Source organism: Caenorhabditis remanei, chromosome IV (assembly GCF_010183535.1).
Source record: "Caenorhabditis remanei strain PX506 chromosome IV, whole genome shotgun sequence".
In the NCBI taxonomy this organism is placed as follows: Eukaryota; Metazoa; Nematoda; class Chromadorea; order Rhabditida; family Rhabditidae; genus Caenorhabditis; species Caenorhabditis remanei.
Genome location: NC_071331.1, coordinates 16,262,508 through 16,282,019, shown reverse-complemented (window position 1 = coordinate 16,282,019; position 19,512 = coordinate 16,262,508). Strand labels below are relative to the sequence as shown.

At 38.7% G+C, this 19,512-nt stretch overlaps 5 protein-coding genes across 5 annotated transcripts; 1 reads left to right on the top strand and 4 right to left on the bottom strand.

Annotated features, from left to right (window-relative positions):
• Window positions 1-1,222: 1,222 nt before the first annotated feature.
• On the bottom strand, window positions 1,223-3,251 carry GCK72_014534 (uncharacterized protein; the record flags this gene model as incomplete). The annotated part of the gene is made up of 8 exons (XM_053730331.1): window positions 1,223-1,420; window positions 1,473-1,622; window positions 1,762-2,016; window positions 2,061-2,136; window positions 2,187-2,440; window positions 2,811-2,936; window positions 2,985-3,077; window positions 3,126-3,251. The coding sequence occupies 8 exons, from the start codon at window positions 3,249-3,251 to the stop codon at window positions 1,223-1,225; spliced, it is 1,278 nt and encodes a 425-aa protein (XP_053585103.1).
• A 5,076-nt stretch (window positions 3,252-8,327) lies between these two features.
• Window positions 8,328-9,945, top strand: GCK72_014533 (uncharacterized protein; the record flags this gene model as incomplete). The annotated part of the gene is made up of 7 exons (XM_053730330.1): window positions 8,328-8,370; window positions 8,432-8,588; window positions 8,648-8,750; window positions 8,802-9,191; window positions 9,240-9,321; window positions 9,371-9,744; window positions 9,901-9,945. 7 exons carry the CDS (start codon window positions 8,328-8,330, stop codon window positions 9,943-9,945), a joined length of 1,194 nt encoding a protein of 397 aa, XP_053585102.1.
• A 1,336-nt stretch (window positions 9,946-11,281) lies between these two features.
• GCK72_014532 (uncharacterized protein) lies at window positions 11,282-12,585 on the bottom strand (the record flags this gene model as incomplete). Its single annotated transcript, XM_003108377.2, has 2 exons — window positions 11,282-11,755; window positions 11,935-12,585. The coding sequence occupies 2 exons, from the start codon at window positions 12,583-12,585 to the stop codon at window positions 11,282-11,284; spliced, it is 1,125 nt and encodes a 374-aa protein (XP_003108425.2).
• A 1,274-nt stretch (window positions 12,586-13,859) lies between these two features.
• Window positions 13,860-15,154, bottom strand: GCK72_014531 (uncharacterized protein; the record flags this gene model as incomplete). The annotated part of the gene is made up of 3 exons (XM_003090356.2): window positions 13,860-14,204; window positions 14,258-14,629; window positions 14,675-15,154. 3 exons carry the CDS (start codon window positions 15,152-15,154, stop codon window positions 13,860-13,862), a joined length of 1,197 nt encoding a protein of 398 aa, XP_003090404.2.
• Window positions 15,155-17,008: 1,854 nt separating this feature from the next.
• Window positions 17,009-19,464, bottom strand: GCK72_014530 (uncharacterized protein; the record flags this gene model as incomplete). The annotated part of the gene is made up of 9 exons (XM_053730329.1): window positions 17,009-17,716; window positions 17,766-17,963; window positions 18,007-18,177; window positions 18,223-18,363; window positions 18,414-18,675; window positions 18,723-19,045; window positions 19,094-19,180; window positions 19,223-19,312; window positions 19,429-19,464. 9 exons carry the CDS (start codon window positions 19,462-19,464, stop codon window positions 17,009-17,011), a joined length of 2,016 nt encoding a protein of 671 aa, XP_053585101.1.
• Between the last annotated feature and the right edge of the window lie 48 nt (window positions 19,465-19,512).

Genomic DNA, 19,512 nt, shown 5'->3' with positions numbered 1-19,512 from the left:
TATACAGTAAGCTTGTTCAGCAGACACTTGAAAATAACTTTATTTACGTTCTTATTAAAAAAAGAGTTAGTACCCGGATAAACTAAAAAAGAAAGAAGATCAACAAATCGAATTAATACCAACAAATGATGAAACAAGCGTGGATAACTCCTGGAATGAATCCGAGGATTGTCAGAACAATGTTGATGATCAAATCAGCTCCACATCCTTTTTCCATCCATACTCCAATTGGCTGAAGAAAAGAAACATTTATTTTTGTTTCCTTTTCATTCGAAAACAACTTACTGGAAGAAGAAGAGCGCAGATGAATTTTGGAATGTCAGTGCAGGTGATTGCCATTTTGAGATATTACGGGAATCGGCTGAAAAAAAGAAGAAAAATGAGTCAGATCTGGGTAAATATTACAAAAGAGTACAAGTGGAAAACAAACGATATACGTATTGAGAAGAAATCAGACTGTGATGTTTTCATGTTTTGTGTTTGAATAGGGAGAGTGCGTGCCAATCCATAAAGAGTACTGATAACGTATCGATTGGAATCAAAATATCAACGATACGAATATGAAAAAGCATTTTTTCTTTTCGTTTCTGGATTTATTATATTGTTCTCAATTCGTATCCGGTGATCATCCTTCAGAATTCATTGGAACACACCAGTTTCAGAAATTCAAATGATCTGTACTCTTGAACTGTTTAATTGAGCACTTGATGTTCCATGATAAACTTTGTTGACAGGCACGTGAGGTCTATTAGGAGACTGAAGACAAAGAAGAAACTATTTGGAATTGAAACTTTTAAAAACTGATGTATGAAGAAACTAAAAAAATGATCATTAACCAATATTTGAAAAACAAACTGATGAAACCTTTTGAGGTTAAAAATAATCTGATCTAGTAATAACTTAAAACTTTTAATCCAATATTTTTGAATAGTAAAAGCATCTCGTGATGGGTTTCTACAGTAATCAAAGGTCAAAAAACCAAAAAATAAAGGCAAAAGAGTATTAAACAGCACTTTAAATAAAATGAGAATGACTTTAATTTCAGCTCTTCCCTCTTAAAAAAGGAACAATAAAATGACTGAAAATGCCGAAAATGGTAGAGAACTGATAAAAAGACGAGGGATTATAAACAAGGAATGGGCGGAGAAATGAATCATTTGACAACAGAAAAGTGACAAATACAAATAAATGAATCATGTGTAAGTAAAGAAAAGTCTCGCGATCAAATTGAGGAATCACTGGATGATTGAGAAAGCGAAGAGGCATTCAGAGCGTCAACGAGACGCATCACATCAATTTCAGAGTATTGTTGAGATGTTGTGAAGTGAATTTGAGCAATTCGAGCGAGGTTTCGTACATTCCATGGGTCTCGCATACGAGCACGTCGAGCCAGAATACGCATATGCCAGTAATGGTATATCTGAATAAATGAATTGTTTATGAGACAGAAAAGGAGAGTATTGTTTACTTACTTCCACTACAAATACAATAAAAGAAGCTGCGATTCCGAGTGCTCCGATTGTGAAAACACCAATTACTGATTCAATATCCAATGGTTTCGAGGCATCGGATTTCGTCTCTTCGGCTATTTCGCACTTTGGAATAAAACCAAGTTTGAATCCCTAAAGTACAGTCTATTTGCATTTCGTGGTCATTATCAATGTTATTTCTGTTGACTCATTGGTCAAGAACATGACGTGTTTTGTGAATAATCAGGTCAACAGAAATGGAATTAAAATTTTATCTTATTTCTTGACAAACCTCATTGAAATATTTGTTGAAAGTTCTTTGTATGAATACTTGATTCATTATAATCTGTCGATTGAATTCTTCGAGTCCGGAAAAGTTCTTTTTGAATACAAAAAATGAAGAAACTTGAGGCATTCCGTCGCTTACATAAACATAATTACATCTTTCTTTACTCATTTGCATTGCGAGAGAATCTTGTTGAATCGGATAAATATACTTTCCAGTGTCCACTAAATCTAATGCAGCAGACACACTAGCTGCTGGGATCTGGAATAAAGAATAGGGGTCAGGTATTTCAAAATCAAACTAACAACTGGGTTTGATGAAGTTGCAGCACGAAGTTTCACGAAATGCTGCTGATCGGAATGTTGCAAGTCATCGAAATACCTAGATAACTCGATTATCCATTTGCTGAATTTTTTATTTTTGCAAATTACCAATTTCCCATGTAGTTTGTAGTCAAATGATACTTTTTCGCTCCAATTAATTTGATCATTTCATCCGCATTGGCAAATGGATTGTCTCCATTTGAAGTAATGAGAGATGTTAGAAGTATACCTTTATATAATTCGATGAGAGTTCCAGTTTGCAAAAGAGCAAATATGAACAGGACGATGTTTCCTGACAACGTATAGAACAACATATCATCACTTTTCTCGTCAAGTTGTAATTGAACAAGATGCCATAACATCTGTAAAAACCTTCATATGCGTGAAGACTTTCGGCAAAATTACAGAGATGAGCATATAAAATAGAGCAAATGTCAGGATTTCTTATAATCTTACCTCAAACGGTCGAAATCTATCTCGAAATAGTAGCTTTACTTCCACTCGACTTATAGCAATCATAACGAAAAGGTTCACAATAAGACTTGCTGAAATGAAACAATTCGTTTTTGTCATTAACATAATTCAAACCAAGTAAACATAGCCAAACTTCAATTGTAAATGGTTTGAATGCATTCCATAAAACAGATCCGAGGTTTTCAGTTTTCTTCCGGACGACGAAGACTGGTTGTACCTAAAATACAGACATACAATCTAATAGAATATGCAACTTACATTGTTGACTGGATACGAGAAATCAAAGAATTCATTTCTCAAATCAGTTTTCTGATACATGAGAGCTGCTGCATCCGCTGTTCCATTCTGCAGATATCCAAGCACTCCTTTCCAAGTATCGTTTCCCTATAAATCACAGTTTAGAGTATTTAAGTTACCGATATTTCTACTTACAGTCATTGTTCCCCAATCAAGTCCTCCTACAATTGTTGGTGTCACAACTGGTATTATATCCCATTTTAAAGCGTCTCCCAACATTTTGAGAACCTAAATCTTTCAGATAATTGGAAAACTATTTTTTGGAACAACAACAACCTCGACAGTCCAACCTGGAAATGGACATTGAACAATCACATCGAGAGTTGGGAATATCGGACAATTGGCAAATGCATCTGGTGGATTACGAGCAAGAACAACTCGAAGTTGACGGCGTGAAGACATTCAAATGAGAATGAGAATGACATTGGATATCTGGAAAAGCGAAGAGATGAGTTACTCTATTAGCCTTACTTTTTTATTTGTTTTGTTTTTAAAAGTTTCAGGTTTGTTTGAAGAGTTTGAGTGGAAATTGATATTTTATTGAAATTGAGATTTTCAGAACAAAAGTAAAAAAAGTTTGGAATTGAAACGAAATGCAACACAAAAACGAGTGTTACTTTTACTGAAAATATCCAAGTTTTGTGGATTAGTTGTTATACACGGTTAAGGTTTACTTCATAGTTGTCCAAATACCAGCAAGTTCATTCATATTTCTGGAAACAGGCTAGAGGATCTGAAACTTTTTACTCAGACATTAGAGCTTCATATTCATTGAATCATTAGACATTCATACAGTACCAGTACATTATCTTTGGGTTGCCTGATAATCGTGTTCTTGGTTAGAGTTATAGAAAGAAGCATAGCTCAAAATTTGAAGTTGATTTTTTCATGAAGCTGCTAGACCTGTTACATTTGTTCGAATTAAAAAATAATAAATAGATGTTTTCAACGGGAAAGTTATTAAACGAAAAGCCTTTTGAATACTGTAACCTAGTTTTGGATGTGATCAAAAGAAGAAGAACGTTTGAAAGAACATGTACCCTTAGGATCGAAACTGTAAATGATTGGTCACTTTCAGAACTGCCAAAATTCGAGCTTCTTCAGTTGGCCATACCCAAATACATTTTTCAGTTATATCAGGTTACAACCCTGGCAAACCATTCTGTTCTGAATTAGAACACTTCTAGATCTAAAAAGTTCTGACTCACCACAAAAAAGTTGCGGATATAAAATTTACCGTATTCTCAGCATCCCTCAGATTGAACCATCCAATGTACAAATGTGTTCTGATCTTTTTCTCTCCGAGAATTCATTTGATTTCCGCATTCCATATATCAACGTTTTTTACAAGAGGTTTAATGACACATAAATGATACGGGTGTGGCCGTGTTCTTCGATGTTCAAAACCAGCCATCTCATTAGTGACAGTTGCACTTGCACTCGACAACATTCCAGCAATTGTTCTTTGCGTGTTTCGGAGTCTCCTCTCTGCTTTTTCACTCTTCACTGATCCAGTATCAAGTGTGTGCTCCTTCTTCTACTCATGCAAAAAACGAACGGCTGGGTGTTGCCTCATGACGGACAGTCCGGGTTCATAAGTACAACTGTCTCGCAAATTTCTTTTTGAAACGGAACTAGCTTCTTCTTTTTGACTGATTAGTACCAAGTAGCATGAAATCTGTGAAGTACAAACATTATAGATAATCCCTCTCTCACTCATTTTTTCTGACAAATCAGGTTGCGCAATTTGGCAAGAAAGCAAATAAAAGTGATACACCGTTGGAAGAACTTTATTTGCACGAAAACCAGGTCAAATTCTCCAATTTTGGAACAAAATAACTAGTAAAAGTTTGTGTATTTTGAATGTGTCTGATGAAGAAAAAAAAGAACATGAAGTTGCTCTCGGAACGTGTCAGAATCCTGTTTTAAGTGTGAGAAAAGATTCACTTTTTTGGCACATCATAACCCGATTATCATTTTGAAAGATGATTAGTCGGAGAGCCGTGAAATGTCCGGTGATTGGTAAAGAGTGAAAAAGAAGGAAGAAGAAGACGGAGAATTACATGTTGCCATGTAAACATATGACCTGTTTTCAGAAAAGAACAAAGACATTGATCAATGTCTGGAGTACAACGGAACATACTCCATAATGAAACTGTAAGTTAAGAGAAGAGAGAACCAGTTCGAAATGAAACCAAAAAAGAACAGAATCAAAGGGAATTGAGTGCAAATGGAGGAGGAGGTTGAGTAAACTATACGAGCAGATCACAGATTGAATTGTGCAAATTTATTGGTTCAGGAAAGAAAAAAAGTGGAAAGTGACAGATATTAAAAACGGAAAAAAGTTGAAATACTTTCCAGTTATACGGAAAGAAGGAATAGATGCACAGGAAGTTGGAATGTGGTTCAAAGCACAAGACACACGAAAAACTGGAATATGATGGTGATATCGGAGGTTCAGACTAATGAGATGTCTTCTTAGAAACTTATAGGTTTTCTTGAAGCTCATATACTAAGTACTTGAAAACTTTAGAAATCTAGAAAAAGGAATAAAAAAAATAATATATATATTTTGAGATTATACAATCACTAAGTTTCTGGTTTGAATGTCTCTCACATCTCGGTCAATTTTTGAAGAAAAATATGGAATCATGTTCAGAATGCCCATGACTTCTGTTTTACTGTAGACACTTCCGTCTGAAAAATCCATTTCATTGCAGAAATTGAAGTCTCTAAAAACTTCTTTTCGTTGTTCCAAACCAAACTCCGTTCAAAAAGTTCTTCCCGCATGATTTTTGAACGACCGGAAGAATTCAGAAAAAACGTCACTCTCAGTCACTTGTAAGATCAAATGACTCATTTCAATCCAGTTCTCACACTCAGAATTCAAAAAAGAACAGCAACAATGGTCATTCGAAAATTCGAATCTGTTTTCTGAAGTTTTATTCATCTTTTCCATATCATATTTCAATAAATCTTATTCATTTTCCGTGTTCCCTTTTTTCTCCTTCTTATTCTGCATTTCTCACCGATCACAGGGAAGAAAAAGAGGGCACAAGGCAATGAACAATGCGTATTGTTTCTCAAGTACCGTGCCGGATGAGATTTCGGAAGAAAATTCTTTCATCTCTTTCAACTCTTTACTTTATTTCAATACTCTTAATCAAAAGGAATTCCCCGTTCTTCTCCATCATCATTTTATTCGTTCTTCCGATCTATTGAACATTACATGGAGGAGGAAACGGGGCGCGAAAAAACGCACATTGAGCACACAAAAACACAGCTGAGAGAGCAACAACACCTTCTTCTTCTTCTTTTTTCCGAACAGTTATTGTCTTTGGGCCACACGTCTTGGCCGTTCGATTGAATGAAAAGGACTCTCACTCGGCACCACTACGGGCACACTTCCTTGCTCGATCACGGATGCTATTGTGTTTCAAGCTGCACTTTTTCTCTCTCGCATTCAATTCGAGTGACGCCGATCGTCTTGGTGTTTGTGTGTCTGTGTACCCTATATTTGGGCATCTTTTCTTGCCGATGAAAACAAGCAAAACTCAACAAACAGCTGATTGATTACATTTATTGTTTTAAGGGTACTAGAACAAGAAGAACATTTTGAACTGACAAAAATAGAATTTCGGAGAATAATCGGGAGGAGAGGGTGTCGGCAAAACGAGGTGAAGTGGCGTGAGAAAAAATGGAAATGACATGAAACAAAGGAACACTTGTAGTTGGTGCCAAATATTCTATATTCGAAAGGAATCAAGGAGTTGTGACCCGATTGAAAAGAAGAACTCTTAACCATATAGAATATGGTATTGAGCCAAAAATAGCTGTGGTTCGAATCTGGTTTTTTAGTTGTGAACATGAGCAATACATAGGTAACTAGTCATTTCAACAATTGACCTTTAAATGAACTTTGTGACTCATTTAGAAAAACAAAACAACCAAACTTTCTAGTTTTGAGTCATTAACCTCATCCAGAAAAAAAAAGAAATACGGATCTAGAGTTTTAGTGAAATGTAAAGCTGATAGTTCAATTGAACACACATCTAACTTTTTGAAAAACTCAAAATCCGTTGATTGGCACAAATTACAGTCTTCGTAGTTTCATCGAGAGTCTTGAATCACCTTTAAAAAAGAACCGAGAACGAATCTAAATAAGAATTAAGATCTCGACCTCCAATCACTTCATAATCAAGTTTAATTAGGTAATTGAATCTTTCGCAACATGAGACAATGATCTAAACACAGAGAATACCTGTGTCAGATAATCTTGTTCACAGATGAATAAGTGCCAATAGTCGAGAGATAAAGCAGAAGAAAGAGATTGGCACTCGACGGAGCCGCCGCCGCAGCGATGAGGAGTACCCGATGACCGAGAGCTGATGCCGCACGGAGAGAGATCTGTCTCAATGGTATCATTTTCGTTGTTCTCGCAATCGAAGCAACACATGGACCCGTAAGACTGTTGAAAAACCAATACATGTGAAGAAGAAGAGTGACTCAATATACAATGTTTCTTTTCCCCCTGATCCTTCTTCTTCTTATTGCTCCCTACGGACGATTCACTCGTGAAGGCAAACTGGAATACGAGATGCGCATGCGGACGAGCGGCGTCAACGAGCTCGCGCCAACCTTTTTTCGACTCGTCGCTAATTGTTAGACAGGGGTGGATTGAAGTGTGCATATTATACGTACAACGGGGGCGGGGGTGTTCATCGACCAGAGATTATCCGACAAATGTGAAACTGATACCCGCATTTTGTCAAGTCTGGAATGGAAACTTGAGAAATGAACTGAAATGAGAAGGATTACTGTATTCTCAAGAATAGTTACTGTAGATCACCTCTCTTTGAACACAAATCACTTGAAAACCGAACAAACAACTACAAAAACCAAAAGTGTAATCAAAAGATAAAGTAGTAAATGTCTCGAAGATTCTCTGGTCACAAACGATTTTTACGAGAAAAAACCAAAAACGAATCTTCTCGACGGATTAGTTGTATTCGTAGAACACATAGAAACTGTCAAACCGCTTGAGCACCTACTTATCCCAAACTCAAATGGTTTTTCTTCGAAAAGCATGGTCGAGACTGAAGTACACTGTCTGCAACAAATTGCCAATTTGCACGACTGCTTGTTTTGTTTACTGAGACCGTTTCCTTCTTGTCCACAAACAAAAAGAAGTAAATCGAAAAAGAAACAAAAAAGAGATAATAAATATATCTATTACTTTCAATACTGTTAATCTATTTACAAGTATTCGTGAGAAGTGGGTCTCGACCGCGTGCGTTGCTCCTCTCCGCGCGGTATGCCATTCCACTGATGAGTTCCGGATTAGGGCGGAGGGAGCACCGCCTCCTTCGGGAGGGCGCCGCGCGAGAGGAGCCCTCCCAGGTGTGCTCCAGAGCCCCAATAGTATAAAAGCGCGACGAGTTTCCCATTGAGCATCACACTAGCTTCTTCTCACTACACATGGCGCGCCTCCTCCTCATTATCGGATGCGCTACTCTCGCAGGTTTATCACTTTTCTCATTTTACCCATCTTTTCTCATTTTCTCATCGTTTTCTTTTCTCAGCTTTCGCTTCATGCGAATCCAAGAGTGGTGAGGAAACTCCACAATACTGGAGAGCCATTCTTGGTGATATCTGCCAATTGCCATCATTCCCAAGAGCCACCGGTGATCCCACTCGTTATGTTGAATGTGTTCGTCAATCCTCATTCGCTGCCGATAGGTGAGACCACTTCATTTCTTCCCTATTTTTCTTTTTATTTGATCTTCTCACATTTCCAGAAAAGATCTCGGAATCTGGCTTCTTCGTGAATGCCTTCCAGGATACGAGTTTGTTGCCTCTGCTCGCCGTTGTAAAACTGTCCGTTCGGTCAACAAACAACAAGTAAACTTTACATTCTCTCCTTCTCTCTCTCATTCTTCTTCTTCTCTTTAGGAGCTTTGCGAGTCTGCCAATGCCACTGAATACAACTTCTGCCCAACTGCTTCTGCCATGCAATTCCTCGTTGAAGAGACCCGTGAGGCCCCAAGACAGTGTGCCTGTCCAAATGGAGAGCAAAACTGTGTCTGCCCATCCCCCGAAATCCTTGAGCCAATCTCTGCTGCCAAGAAGGTCCGCAGATCTGCCCAACAACAGCCACTCAGATTCTCTCAATACCCATCTTGCCCATGCCCACAAAACCAACCAGCATGCACTTGTTCTACCAACAACCAACAAAACGAGCAGATCCTTGTCTCTATCTCTTGCTGCCAACAAGATGTTGCCACCACTCAAGCTCCAGTTCAAATGCAACCATGCCAATGCACTCCAACTCAAATCCAACAGGTATAACATATTGATTCACATCTCTGAAATATCTCTTCTGATTTCTAGAACTGCCAAACCACAACCACTCAACAACAGTACTGCCCACAACAATCTGCCCCAGTTGTCCAGCCACAACCATGCCCACTCGGTAATTCTTAATCCTTAACACTCTCAAATTCATACTTTTCTATTTTCAGTCCAAGGATCCGGAGTTCAAAACGCTCAATACCAAGGAATCTGCTCGTGGATGATTGACCCACTTGCCACTGACCCACAATCCCGCACTCACTTCCTCCAATGCCAACCAGCTCCAAACAACTTGTTCTGTGGAAGATGGCAACGTATGCCATGTGCTCCAGGAACCGTCTTCGACGTCTCCTCCCAAGTTTGCGTCTGGGACACTTCCAGCCAACCAGGAACTCTCCCAACTCCAGCTCCATACGTCTCCACTCAAGCCCCACAAAACGCTCAATGCGGATGCACCGGAGGAGTTCAAATCGGATCATGCAACCAAAACTACCAATGCCCAGGACAATCGGTCTGCCAAGTTGGACAAAATAACGGACAACAGGTAATCTTAGTGAATAAAGAGAGCTGAAGAGTGGCAACTAACCGGTCTTCCGTTCTCTTTCTCTCTCTTAGCAATAGAGACCGATCACAATAGAAAAATATTCGGGGGGAGAGCCTCGAAGAGATCATAAGCAAACGAACATTGTCTCGATTACAGTGCATGGTTTGCTGCTACTTCCGCAAGAAGGCCCGTCGTTTCTAAATCGATCGAACACCTCGAAACTGCTTCAACATCTTTCAAATCAACGACTCTTCCCTTCGCCTTTTTGTATATAACGTGAAGAACAAAAGAATCAAAAAACGGATACGCATAGACAACAATAATTGTACCGCCTAGTTTGCCCTTTTCCCTTTTTCTTCCCCTTTCCCCCTTTCAATCTTCAATATTTGTATTCCGATATTTCAATGTTTAGGGTTTTCTCTTATATGATAACTATTATATAACTTATGATGGTACTTCAATAAATATCTATTTTCAATCTCTTTTTTTGTCTCTCTTTGGACACTTCCGCAGTCTAAAAATACATGTCTAGACTTCAGATTCATCTACAGGAAAATCTGCATTCTTCGATTTTCTGTTATAAAATGACAGGATCACAACATTTTTTTTAAACTAGACATGAAAACTAATACTCTTCTTCAAATAGAAAAAAAAGAAGAAATTGAGAACAACAGTCTCAAAAAAACAATGGAATAGAGGAACACATCTTGCTTGATTGTTATCTTCCGAACTATTCTCCGAAGTCTTCTATAACATCACTGAATAAATATATTTTATCAGAACCATTTAATCTGAAACTAAGATACATTCATAATATTTTAAGTGGTTGTAAACTGAACAACTCTGATAGTGAGATCAGATTATTATTATAGAATTACTGCACTGAAATTAATTCAATACTAAGACAAACACTGGAAATATGACCGATTGCTTCTAAACTGCACTGTTCCATACTTTTTCAATCTGGTATATTGGAATAAAACATCTGAAGTTATGACGAGATAAACTCAGTTGGTCGCAGAAGCCAGCTCCAAAAAAAGTTATCTGAGTCTTCGATAAATGGTATGGTATCATACTCTGAAAATCCACTGAACCCTACCAAAAACTTCTTCCATCTGCTCCATGAAACTCTGTCCCATAGAAGTTCTAATCTCCTAAAAGACAACTCTCCACTATCAGTTTTCCTGAATTGGAACTGATCATCTTATGATGCAACTCTCAAGTATTATAAATGTACGTGTCAATTCTGTACTTCTGTGACTCTATCAGTTGAAAGAATGTCTATCAAATCTTCCACCAGTTGATACCGTAATCAGTTCAACTTTCGACTTTTCTCTATCGGCTACGTTCCATTTCATCTCTACCCTGATGCTTGGAAAAGAAGAAAATATTATAATCACAGATTAAATTTTCATTAGTTCATGTGAAATTATTACAATTTTTGAAGATTTTCGAGTGTAAATCAAATGTAACACCAAGTGAGAAGATGGACAAAAAAGAGAAATGAAATGGCAATCGGACACGTTGTGAGATATTATTAATGAGCTTTCTTTGATGCTTCAACTCCAGTTCTGTATTGAAGAACTCCCTTTGCTTTGTGTGTCAAGTAATCAAGGGTCACATTGTAATGGAGATACTTGAAGAACCAGTTATAGTTGACTTCTCTCTTGTATCCGTACTGAGTGTTTTTCAGTGGTTCTAGAGCTTTTTGAATGGCTGGAGTGGCCTCCAACAGGTGATAATGTGGAATCTTTGTGAAGAAGAAGTGATGTGCCACGTGTCCGTTTGTAATGTTATGCATAATGTTGTCGAGTCCGAATCCCCAATGTCTGTCGATGGTTTGAGTCTGTCCACGAACAAATCCCCACTCTTCTGGCTCATAGACTTCGATATTCTCATTTTGATGTTGAAGATAAGTGATGATAACGAGAATGAGTCCTTGGAAGAGAAGTGGAATGTAGTAATACTTGACAAATGTGTAGACAGAGTAGCCAGAGAGAGCAAATGCAATCTGAAAATTAGATAAGAAACATATTAAAATTCTTTTTTAAAAACTGGCATGTTTGGGGAAAACGAACATGTGATTTTTTTTGATAAAATCAAAACGAATTTTCTAAAATACGGTAATTTCTAAAAACCAAAGATCTCAAATGTTCGTCGAAAAAAACTTGAGAAGAAGAAGAAACTCACGTAAGCACAGATAGCACAAGCAACTCCGGAAACAACACACTTCACACGATCCTCAGTTGTCTCGAAAAGTCTGGACCATGGCCAGAAGTGTGAGCCGTCTGGAAGACCGACGATAGTGTAAATTGGATTCCATCTGAGCCATCCGGAAATTGGAATCACAGCGAAATACTTCTCAATGGCAGTTCTGTTGTTGTAATCTTCTTCAGTTACCCATGGATGTCCTTTATCTTTTTCCAAATGAGATGTATATTGATGATGTTGTCTGTGAGACTTCTGCCATGGCCAGAATGGAGCAAGAATTGGAGCATGAGCAAGATGTCCACACAGATCATTCAACCATTCATAATCTGAGAATGATCCATGACCACAGTCATGTCCAACGCAGAAAAGAGCAGATCCAACGATCCCCATTGCCCAATACCAACCAAGAAGTCCAATCCATCCAAGATAATGCTCAATGTATGGAACTGCAAAGTATAATCCAGCCAAAAGAAGATAATCCTTCACTAGATATGAGATTGAAATCAGAGGATCTTTCACGAAGCAATGCTCTGGAATTGCTGCTTTGAGTGCAGCAACTGACGGAAGTTCTGGCACTTTGATGGTGTCCAGATCCTTTTTACTTGTGTTCACTTTTGTCGCGATTGTCATTTCTGCCCTGGTTTTACTGTAAGAGAATCAGTTTGGATCAAGAAGACAACAAAATGAGAAAGAAAAGAAGTTTTGAAGCCAAAAAAGTTTATGTGGGTCAAAGAGAAGAAATAATTGATAAATGAGTATCCTAAAAAAAAAAGAAATTTTCAGAAAGTGTCTCATCAACTAGAAGATGGAGTCTCTCTCTCAGTTTTCATCTCTTTCTTTATTCCTCTCTCCCTCTATCGAAAACCGAAACGACCACCGCACAATATGGCGTGATTTATTCTACGAAACCATCGCGCCCGCTCCTCTTCGTATCTCTCTCATTTGCCAGCACACGTACTTTCGTCCTTTGCCCTCTGAGATAGTATAGGAGAGGAAGAGAATCAGAGAAAAGAATCAGTGCACTTTCTTTTCTGGTGTAGTGATAAAAGTTTTCTGTCGAATGAGAAGATAATTGAGACGTAGAGGCGCAGACTTACCCGGATGGACAGACGTTTTTCAAAAGTTTATGAGACTGAGAGAGATGAATCAAACGATCAAGATTTCGAGTTAATTGTCAAGGAAATTCGGGAAAAAATTATTTTCAGAGATCCCACAAATCTTCGGTTTTAATATCACATCTCCTGACAATGAGATTCAACTTCTCGAATAGGAATCGAATCACTGAAATTTAAATTAACTCGTTTATAAAATATGCGATATCAGAAAATTCTACATTCTTACCCACTCCTCGAACCTTTCGAAAAAGACGTACAGTAAGACGTTCAACAGTTCACTTTCATCCAAGTTCCGTTTTCCGCGAAACTAAAGTATACCCATATATTTCAATGTTCAAAGTGTCCAAATTCCAACAATACCATTAAATAATACAACACAACAGTATCCATTGCGAAAAATTCGAATGTTCAAACTAGAAGAACCTATGAAACAGAGAACAGTCAATCTGCTACAAAAGAGGTCATACGATAACACAGTCGGTTATCAATCGGACGACAACGATGTGAAGCAGACTGGACAAAGTGCAATTTATCGCTGTCGGTTGGTTTCAAGCGGAGCGATAATTCACTTTCAATCAAAAACTCTTTACATCCTCAAATCATATTTTTATTCGATCTACGAATTCCATTTGCAAGAGTAGAATAAGAAGTTATGACTTTATGGATTAGAAAATAATTCAGAAAAAAAGGTTGTAGCAGGTATGGGACAGAAAAATTAGAAACAGGTGGGAAACAACCCGGTGAAAACGTAAGAGGTGTTGTACTCTGGAAACGGCACGTCTACTTCGTTCACTTGGCTTTTGCCTTCTCTTCGAGGGTTGTTCTGAACTGAAGAATTCCTTTGGTCTTGTGAACGAGATAGTCGAGTTTGATGTTGTACCAAAGAAAACGAACGAAGAAATCGTAGTTAACTTGGTATTTGTATCCGTATTGGGTTTCAAAGTAAGGCTCAAGAACCTTCTTGATACCATCGGTTGCTTCAATCAAATGGTAGTGTGGAATCTTGTTGAAGAAATGGTGAGCTACGTGACCGTCGGTAATGTGATGCATAGTTTCATCTAATCCAAATCCGTAGAAACGATCAATAGTTTGAGTTTGTCCACGCACGAAACTCCATTCGTCAGCCTCGTAAACCTATAATTGAAAATGATACTTCCGCGTAGGTGTTGATTTTATATAAAATTTACCTCGGCAACTTCATCAGCGTGTTGAAGATAGGTGACGATGACAAGCATACATCCGAAGAAGGAAAGTGGAACCCAGTAGTACCAGAACCAGTTTGAATAAGATCCAGCAATAGCGAGAGCAATGGATGCGCATGCCACACAGCAAACGGCGGAAATAACGCATTGAACACGTTCAGAGTCACGAACGAAGAGAGCAGAATATGGCCAGAAGTGGGATCCATCACAGTATCCGAACACTGTATACACTGGGAACCATTTCACCCATCCTGAGAATGGCATTGGGTTGAAAAGTTTCTTCCACAGTGGCATCTTCTCGTAATCTTTGTCCTGAACCCAGACGTGGCCATGGTCTTTGTCGATGTGATTGGTGAACTGAAGATTGAATTATAAAGTGATTTAATGAATATATCAACTCACAGCATGGTGAAGCTTATGACTTTTTTGCCATGGGAAATAAGGGGAGAAGAGTGGAGAGAAAGCGATGTGACCAATGATGTCATTAAGAGTTTGGTTATCTGAGAATGATCCATGGAGACAGTCATGTCCAACAACAAACAGAGCGAATCCGAAAACTCCCATCAAAACATTCCATGCTAAGTATCCAAAAAGTCCAAAGTACTCGAAGACAGGAAGAGCAAAGTAGAGAAAAGCGAGTGCCGCAAAGTCTTGCACCAGATATCTGATTGATTTGACGAGATCTCTTTCGAAGCAATGAGGTGGAATGGCACGACGGAAGGCATCTACAGTTGGCAATTGTACGCGTTCTTCTTCAGTACTTTGCTGTGTAGAATCCAATCGTGGTGGTTTCTCTTCAAGAGACACACGAGCATCAACCAGAACATCTCCGCCGGTGACCGGAGCCGTGGCGGATAACCCTTCTGAGGAATGAGCGACCATACCTGGAATATTTTTAGTTGAAATGGTAAAAATTGGAATGAAAAAGAGGCAAACTTTCCGGATAGAGAACAGAGTACGAAGAGCATTCAAAAATTCACGTGATGAGCAGCGGAAAAAGGACTGGATAGCGTTTGTTATGCATGCAGTGGTGCTCGTCAGAGAGAAGACGAATGCGTGCGCCTCTATGGATGGATTAGCTAAGAGGCATGGTGAAGGCTCGAGGGAGGGAGTGAGACTAGTATGAACAATTCGTTTTTCTGCCGAGATAGGAGAAAAACAATTTTTACAGAGCTAGACATAATAATATGAATCTACCAGAAAACTACAAAACAAGCCGACTTCCGTATCTATATCTCTTCAGAATACAATATTATTTTTTTATCTTATGCCACGTACTCGATTCGTGACTGATAGAAAATTATGTGGCATAAAATGGGCTTTGTGATTCCGAAACAGTATCATTTGACGCACATGAAATATGACTTTGATAAGGAACAACTATAATTTCCGAACAAAGAACGAAATATGATGCAAACCTACTTCTGAAAGTACAATAGGCCTATTGAGTTTTGGAACGAATTCTGATATTTACAGTAATAACAAATCGCATCCACATTTTTCACGTTTGAAAATTGATAGTCGGACGTATTTACTAGGAAGTTAAACATCGTATTAATCAAAACGCAGTTGATCAGAGAGTTCAACGCTTATAAGATTTCAGGCAATAAAAGATGATTTAAAATCGAATCGACATTTGAAAATTGTTGTAGATGCTGAACCACTAAGAGAGTCGAGGCGGCGCTCTGTTTTTCTCGGAGGGGTTTCTCTAGCCACCAAAACACATATGATAAGAGAAAAGGAGATGATTGGGTTTGCAGATCGAGTCAAAGAAGAATTCGAATTTAGTGACAACGGCGGAATAAAGGAAGAATTGTAAAAAAAAATGGCAGAACGGAACAATTTGTGCAAATTGTGAGCATGTCGGACTGCGTCCTCTCCAGAGACCACATCGTGCGCCTCTTTTTTTAAAAAGAAAATTTTCCTTTTTGATGAAACAAGAAGAAATAAAGATGAACCTAACGGCAGAGTACATCTAGAGGGCAAATATCAGACCATTCAATCAGGCTTATCAGCAAAACTTATGATTCCTTTTTCACCGAAAGTACAGCGCGACTGGCGAAACAAATGATTTTTCAGAAAACTGTCTGTTCAGAAATGGATTGGGAGCAAAACAAAACGGCGAAGTTTAGAAAACATTTTGTTCCTTTGGAGGAGGGTTCCACATGAAACAGAATTGAGATAAACCAAGGTCTAAAGGTCTAAAGAAAAAAAGATGCAATGAAAGGATTTGACAAGAATTGCAGTTGTGACTAAACCGAGCAGAATTCTACATGAATGAAATATGAATGGGAGGTACATAAGAGATAGAAAAAAGGAAAAGGATGTGAAGGGCAATTTGATGGAGAGGAGAAGAGCATTGCACTCTCTCTTTCTAGAGCACTTTTTGAACTCTCCAACTGAGATTTTAGGCCAAGAAAAAAGAATTGGCCCGACAGTTGGTAGGGGGAGAGAGTCATCTCTGCACCCGACCGTACCGCCTCTTTGTCTGCGCCTCCTCAATATACACTAACTGTCCGTTCGCGGTTTGTCGCCGCGACAGAAAGAACAATCTGGCGACAGAGAAAGATAGCGACTAGTAGACGGGATGAGTGAGGGACGATCGTAAATTAGGAAGTTGAACACAGATGAGGATGATAAAATTGTCGAGTTCATAAAAAACAAATTCATTAAACAAAAAAGGAGATTTAAAAAAAAACAACACTACGTAAGCTTCCTAATCAAGTAAATGTGCTTCTACACAGTAACCGCATCGAGATTCGCTAGATGTTGAGATTCTTTAGAGAGAGCATGTGTAAGATCTTTCGAAGTTGGTCGAAAACCAAGAATCTTTTCCAACAAAATTGCCGGAGGATGTCCTCCTCCATGCGATTGAACTTCCGCCCAGCAACCACCCCATTTTCTCGAGAATGGTTCATTTTGAAATCGTTGCTGCCAAATTAAACAAGCAGATGCTCTTGCAACAAGATACGAATAGTACTTCGCTCCATATTGTACCGTATGATGGAAACGATGTTGGAATGCAGAGCCAGGTGACCTTTGCACGTGTGGCATCGCTTTGTTCATGATATCATAAAACAGTTCTGTGGTTGTCATTCGACCTGAAGCTATTTGTGGAGCAGCAATCGGGCCGTGAACCTCGAGGTCATATAGACCGTATGCAGCTTGCTGAACAGTTTCAATAGCAGTGAACGAGTGCCTGGAAGCTAGAAGTGTTGCCGCTGATTCAATGGGAAGCTGTTCATTTGGTTGATTTGGTCTTCTGATAATATCTCTCATAACTCCCAAGTCGCTGAAAAAGTATTCCATGAGATTTGACGGAATCTCAGAAAAGTCCTGTGGACATCTGGTTCCAGCAACATGCTGGTACTTTGTCCTTCCGAGAATACTATGCATTGCATGGCCTAGTTCGTGGAACATGGTTTCGGCAGAATGGAAGCTTATCTGAAATGCAGAAAGTTCTATTTTAAGTTTCATACTGTTGTCAACTGACTCCTGAATCTTTCCATGCGGTGCTATGACCATCTACCAATCCTAGTGATAGAACTAAAATAGGCATTTGCCAAGTACCATTCGACAGTTGTTTGGAGCAACGGACGGTGTAGTGACAGTCACCGACAGCCTTTTCAGGACGAATTGAAACATCAGCGTAAATTATTCCAAGCTCATTGTTTTGATCATCGAGTGCTTTCTGGAAAAACATTGATTGCAACGAAAAACAATAAACTCCAAACCAGTTTCAGCACACCAGCCGTATTCCACATCTCTCCGTGATTGATTGGGTCCTCAATTAAGCGAACACCGTAAAGTCTTTGCGTCAGTGTAGAGAATCCCTTCCAGACAGAGGAGAATGTGAAAAACTGCGAGGATTCGTGAGAAACTTTTGCTATATCGTATGCACTTTCCTATAAAAATTTCTAAAATATGACACGAGTTTTTGATTACTGTACCCTGTACAAATGCATGAGAAATCCTAAATCGTGTTCAGCAATGGTTGAAACATCATTGTCACCATTTCGGTCTTGTTGGCTGCATTGTGTTGAAACATCTATCAGCACGGCCAGCTCCTTTTCGAACGCACTGCGACATTCCTGAATAATGTTCACATCATGCTTTGCAAAAGTGTGACTAATAATTGTACCTCTACAACTCCCCATAAGAAGTTTCTAACATTATCATAGTTTTCCAGCAAAGAGTTACGTTGTGCTCGATGAGCAAAAGATTCGAATCCAGTTAGCTGTGCGAGTTCTTGCCTAGATGAGACTAACTTTCTTAGATAAACTTCTTGTTGATCGTCATGACGGTAGAATGTGTTATAAACCATTCTCCGTTTTGATCTATCGAGTGAATTCGAAACGGGTGAGTAAATTTGTGACGGAAGACCGTACTTTGCTTGATCGAATCTGAATATACAGTTCGTGTTAAGCTGTTTTCTGTACTGTAATCTCACTTTCCGACTGGAACAATTCTGTCGCAGTTCTCCTGAAATCGTGCACCAGCTTCGAAGATTTCACTTGAAAGCTGAACAAATTTTGACTTTTGATCATCTTCCAAATGAACTCCACTTTGCTCAAAATCATCCAGTAATAATGTCAGTGTTCTTCGATCTACGTCGTCTAGGCGGGATGCTTCAGTCACTTCTGATGATTTCAACTTTTGATAAAGTGCAGTGTTCGTGTTCAAGCTTTCAACAAGCTCACAAAATTTCCTTGAAGCATTTTCCGCAGCTTCGCGGAATTCAGATTCACAGTGTAGCTGTCGAACACATTCAGCCTGGAATAGATAGAAATTTAGTTTTGAGTCTTGGAACATACAACTCACAAGGTCCGCTGATTTGCAGATCTCATTTGAAATATCGTCAACTATTTCTATTGAAGTTCTTGGATTACTTGACGGACTGAGAAGCTCCTACAAACAACTTTTCAGGTTTTGACTTCCTCGTGAATATACCTGGATAAGTGAATCAGTAGAAGATTTCACAGCAGCCGGCAATTTATTCAAACTTTTTGATGTTTTAAGTTCTGTGTTTCCAAACAACCCCTACAATCAGAAAATCATTCATTTGTTAATCTGATTGTTTTAACCGTTTGTTTTTCAATATTATCACTCCTAAAGGTCCTTTTCCATTCGCTCGCCACCCAGTTGTTTCTAGTTACAGTTCGACTATGTCGTAGTATCACACTTCTAAGCATTTTTAAAGATCTGAAACGTTGCTTTAAAAGTGTATCTTTGACAGCCAC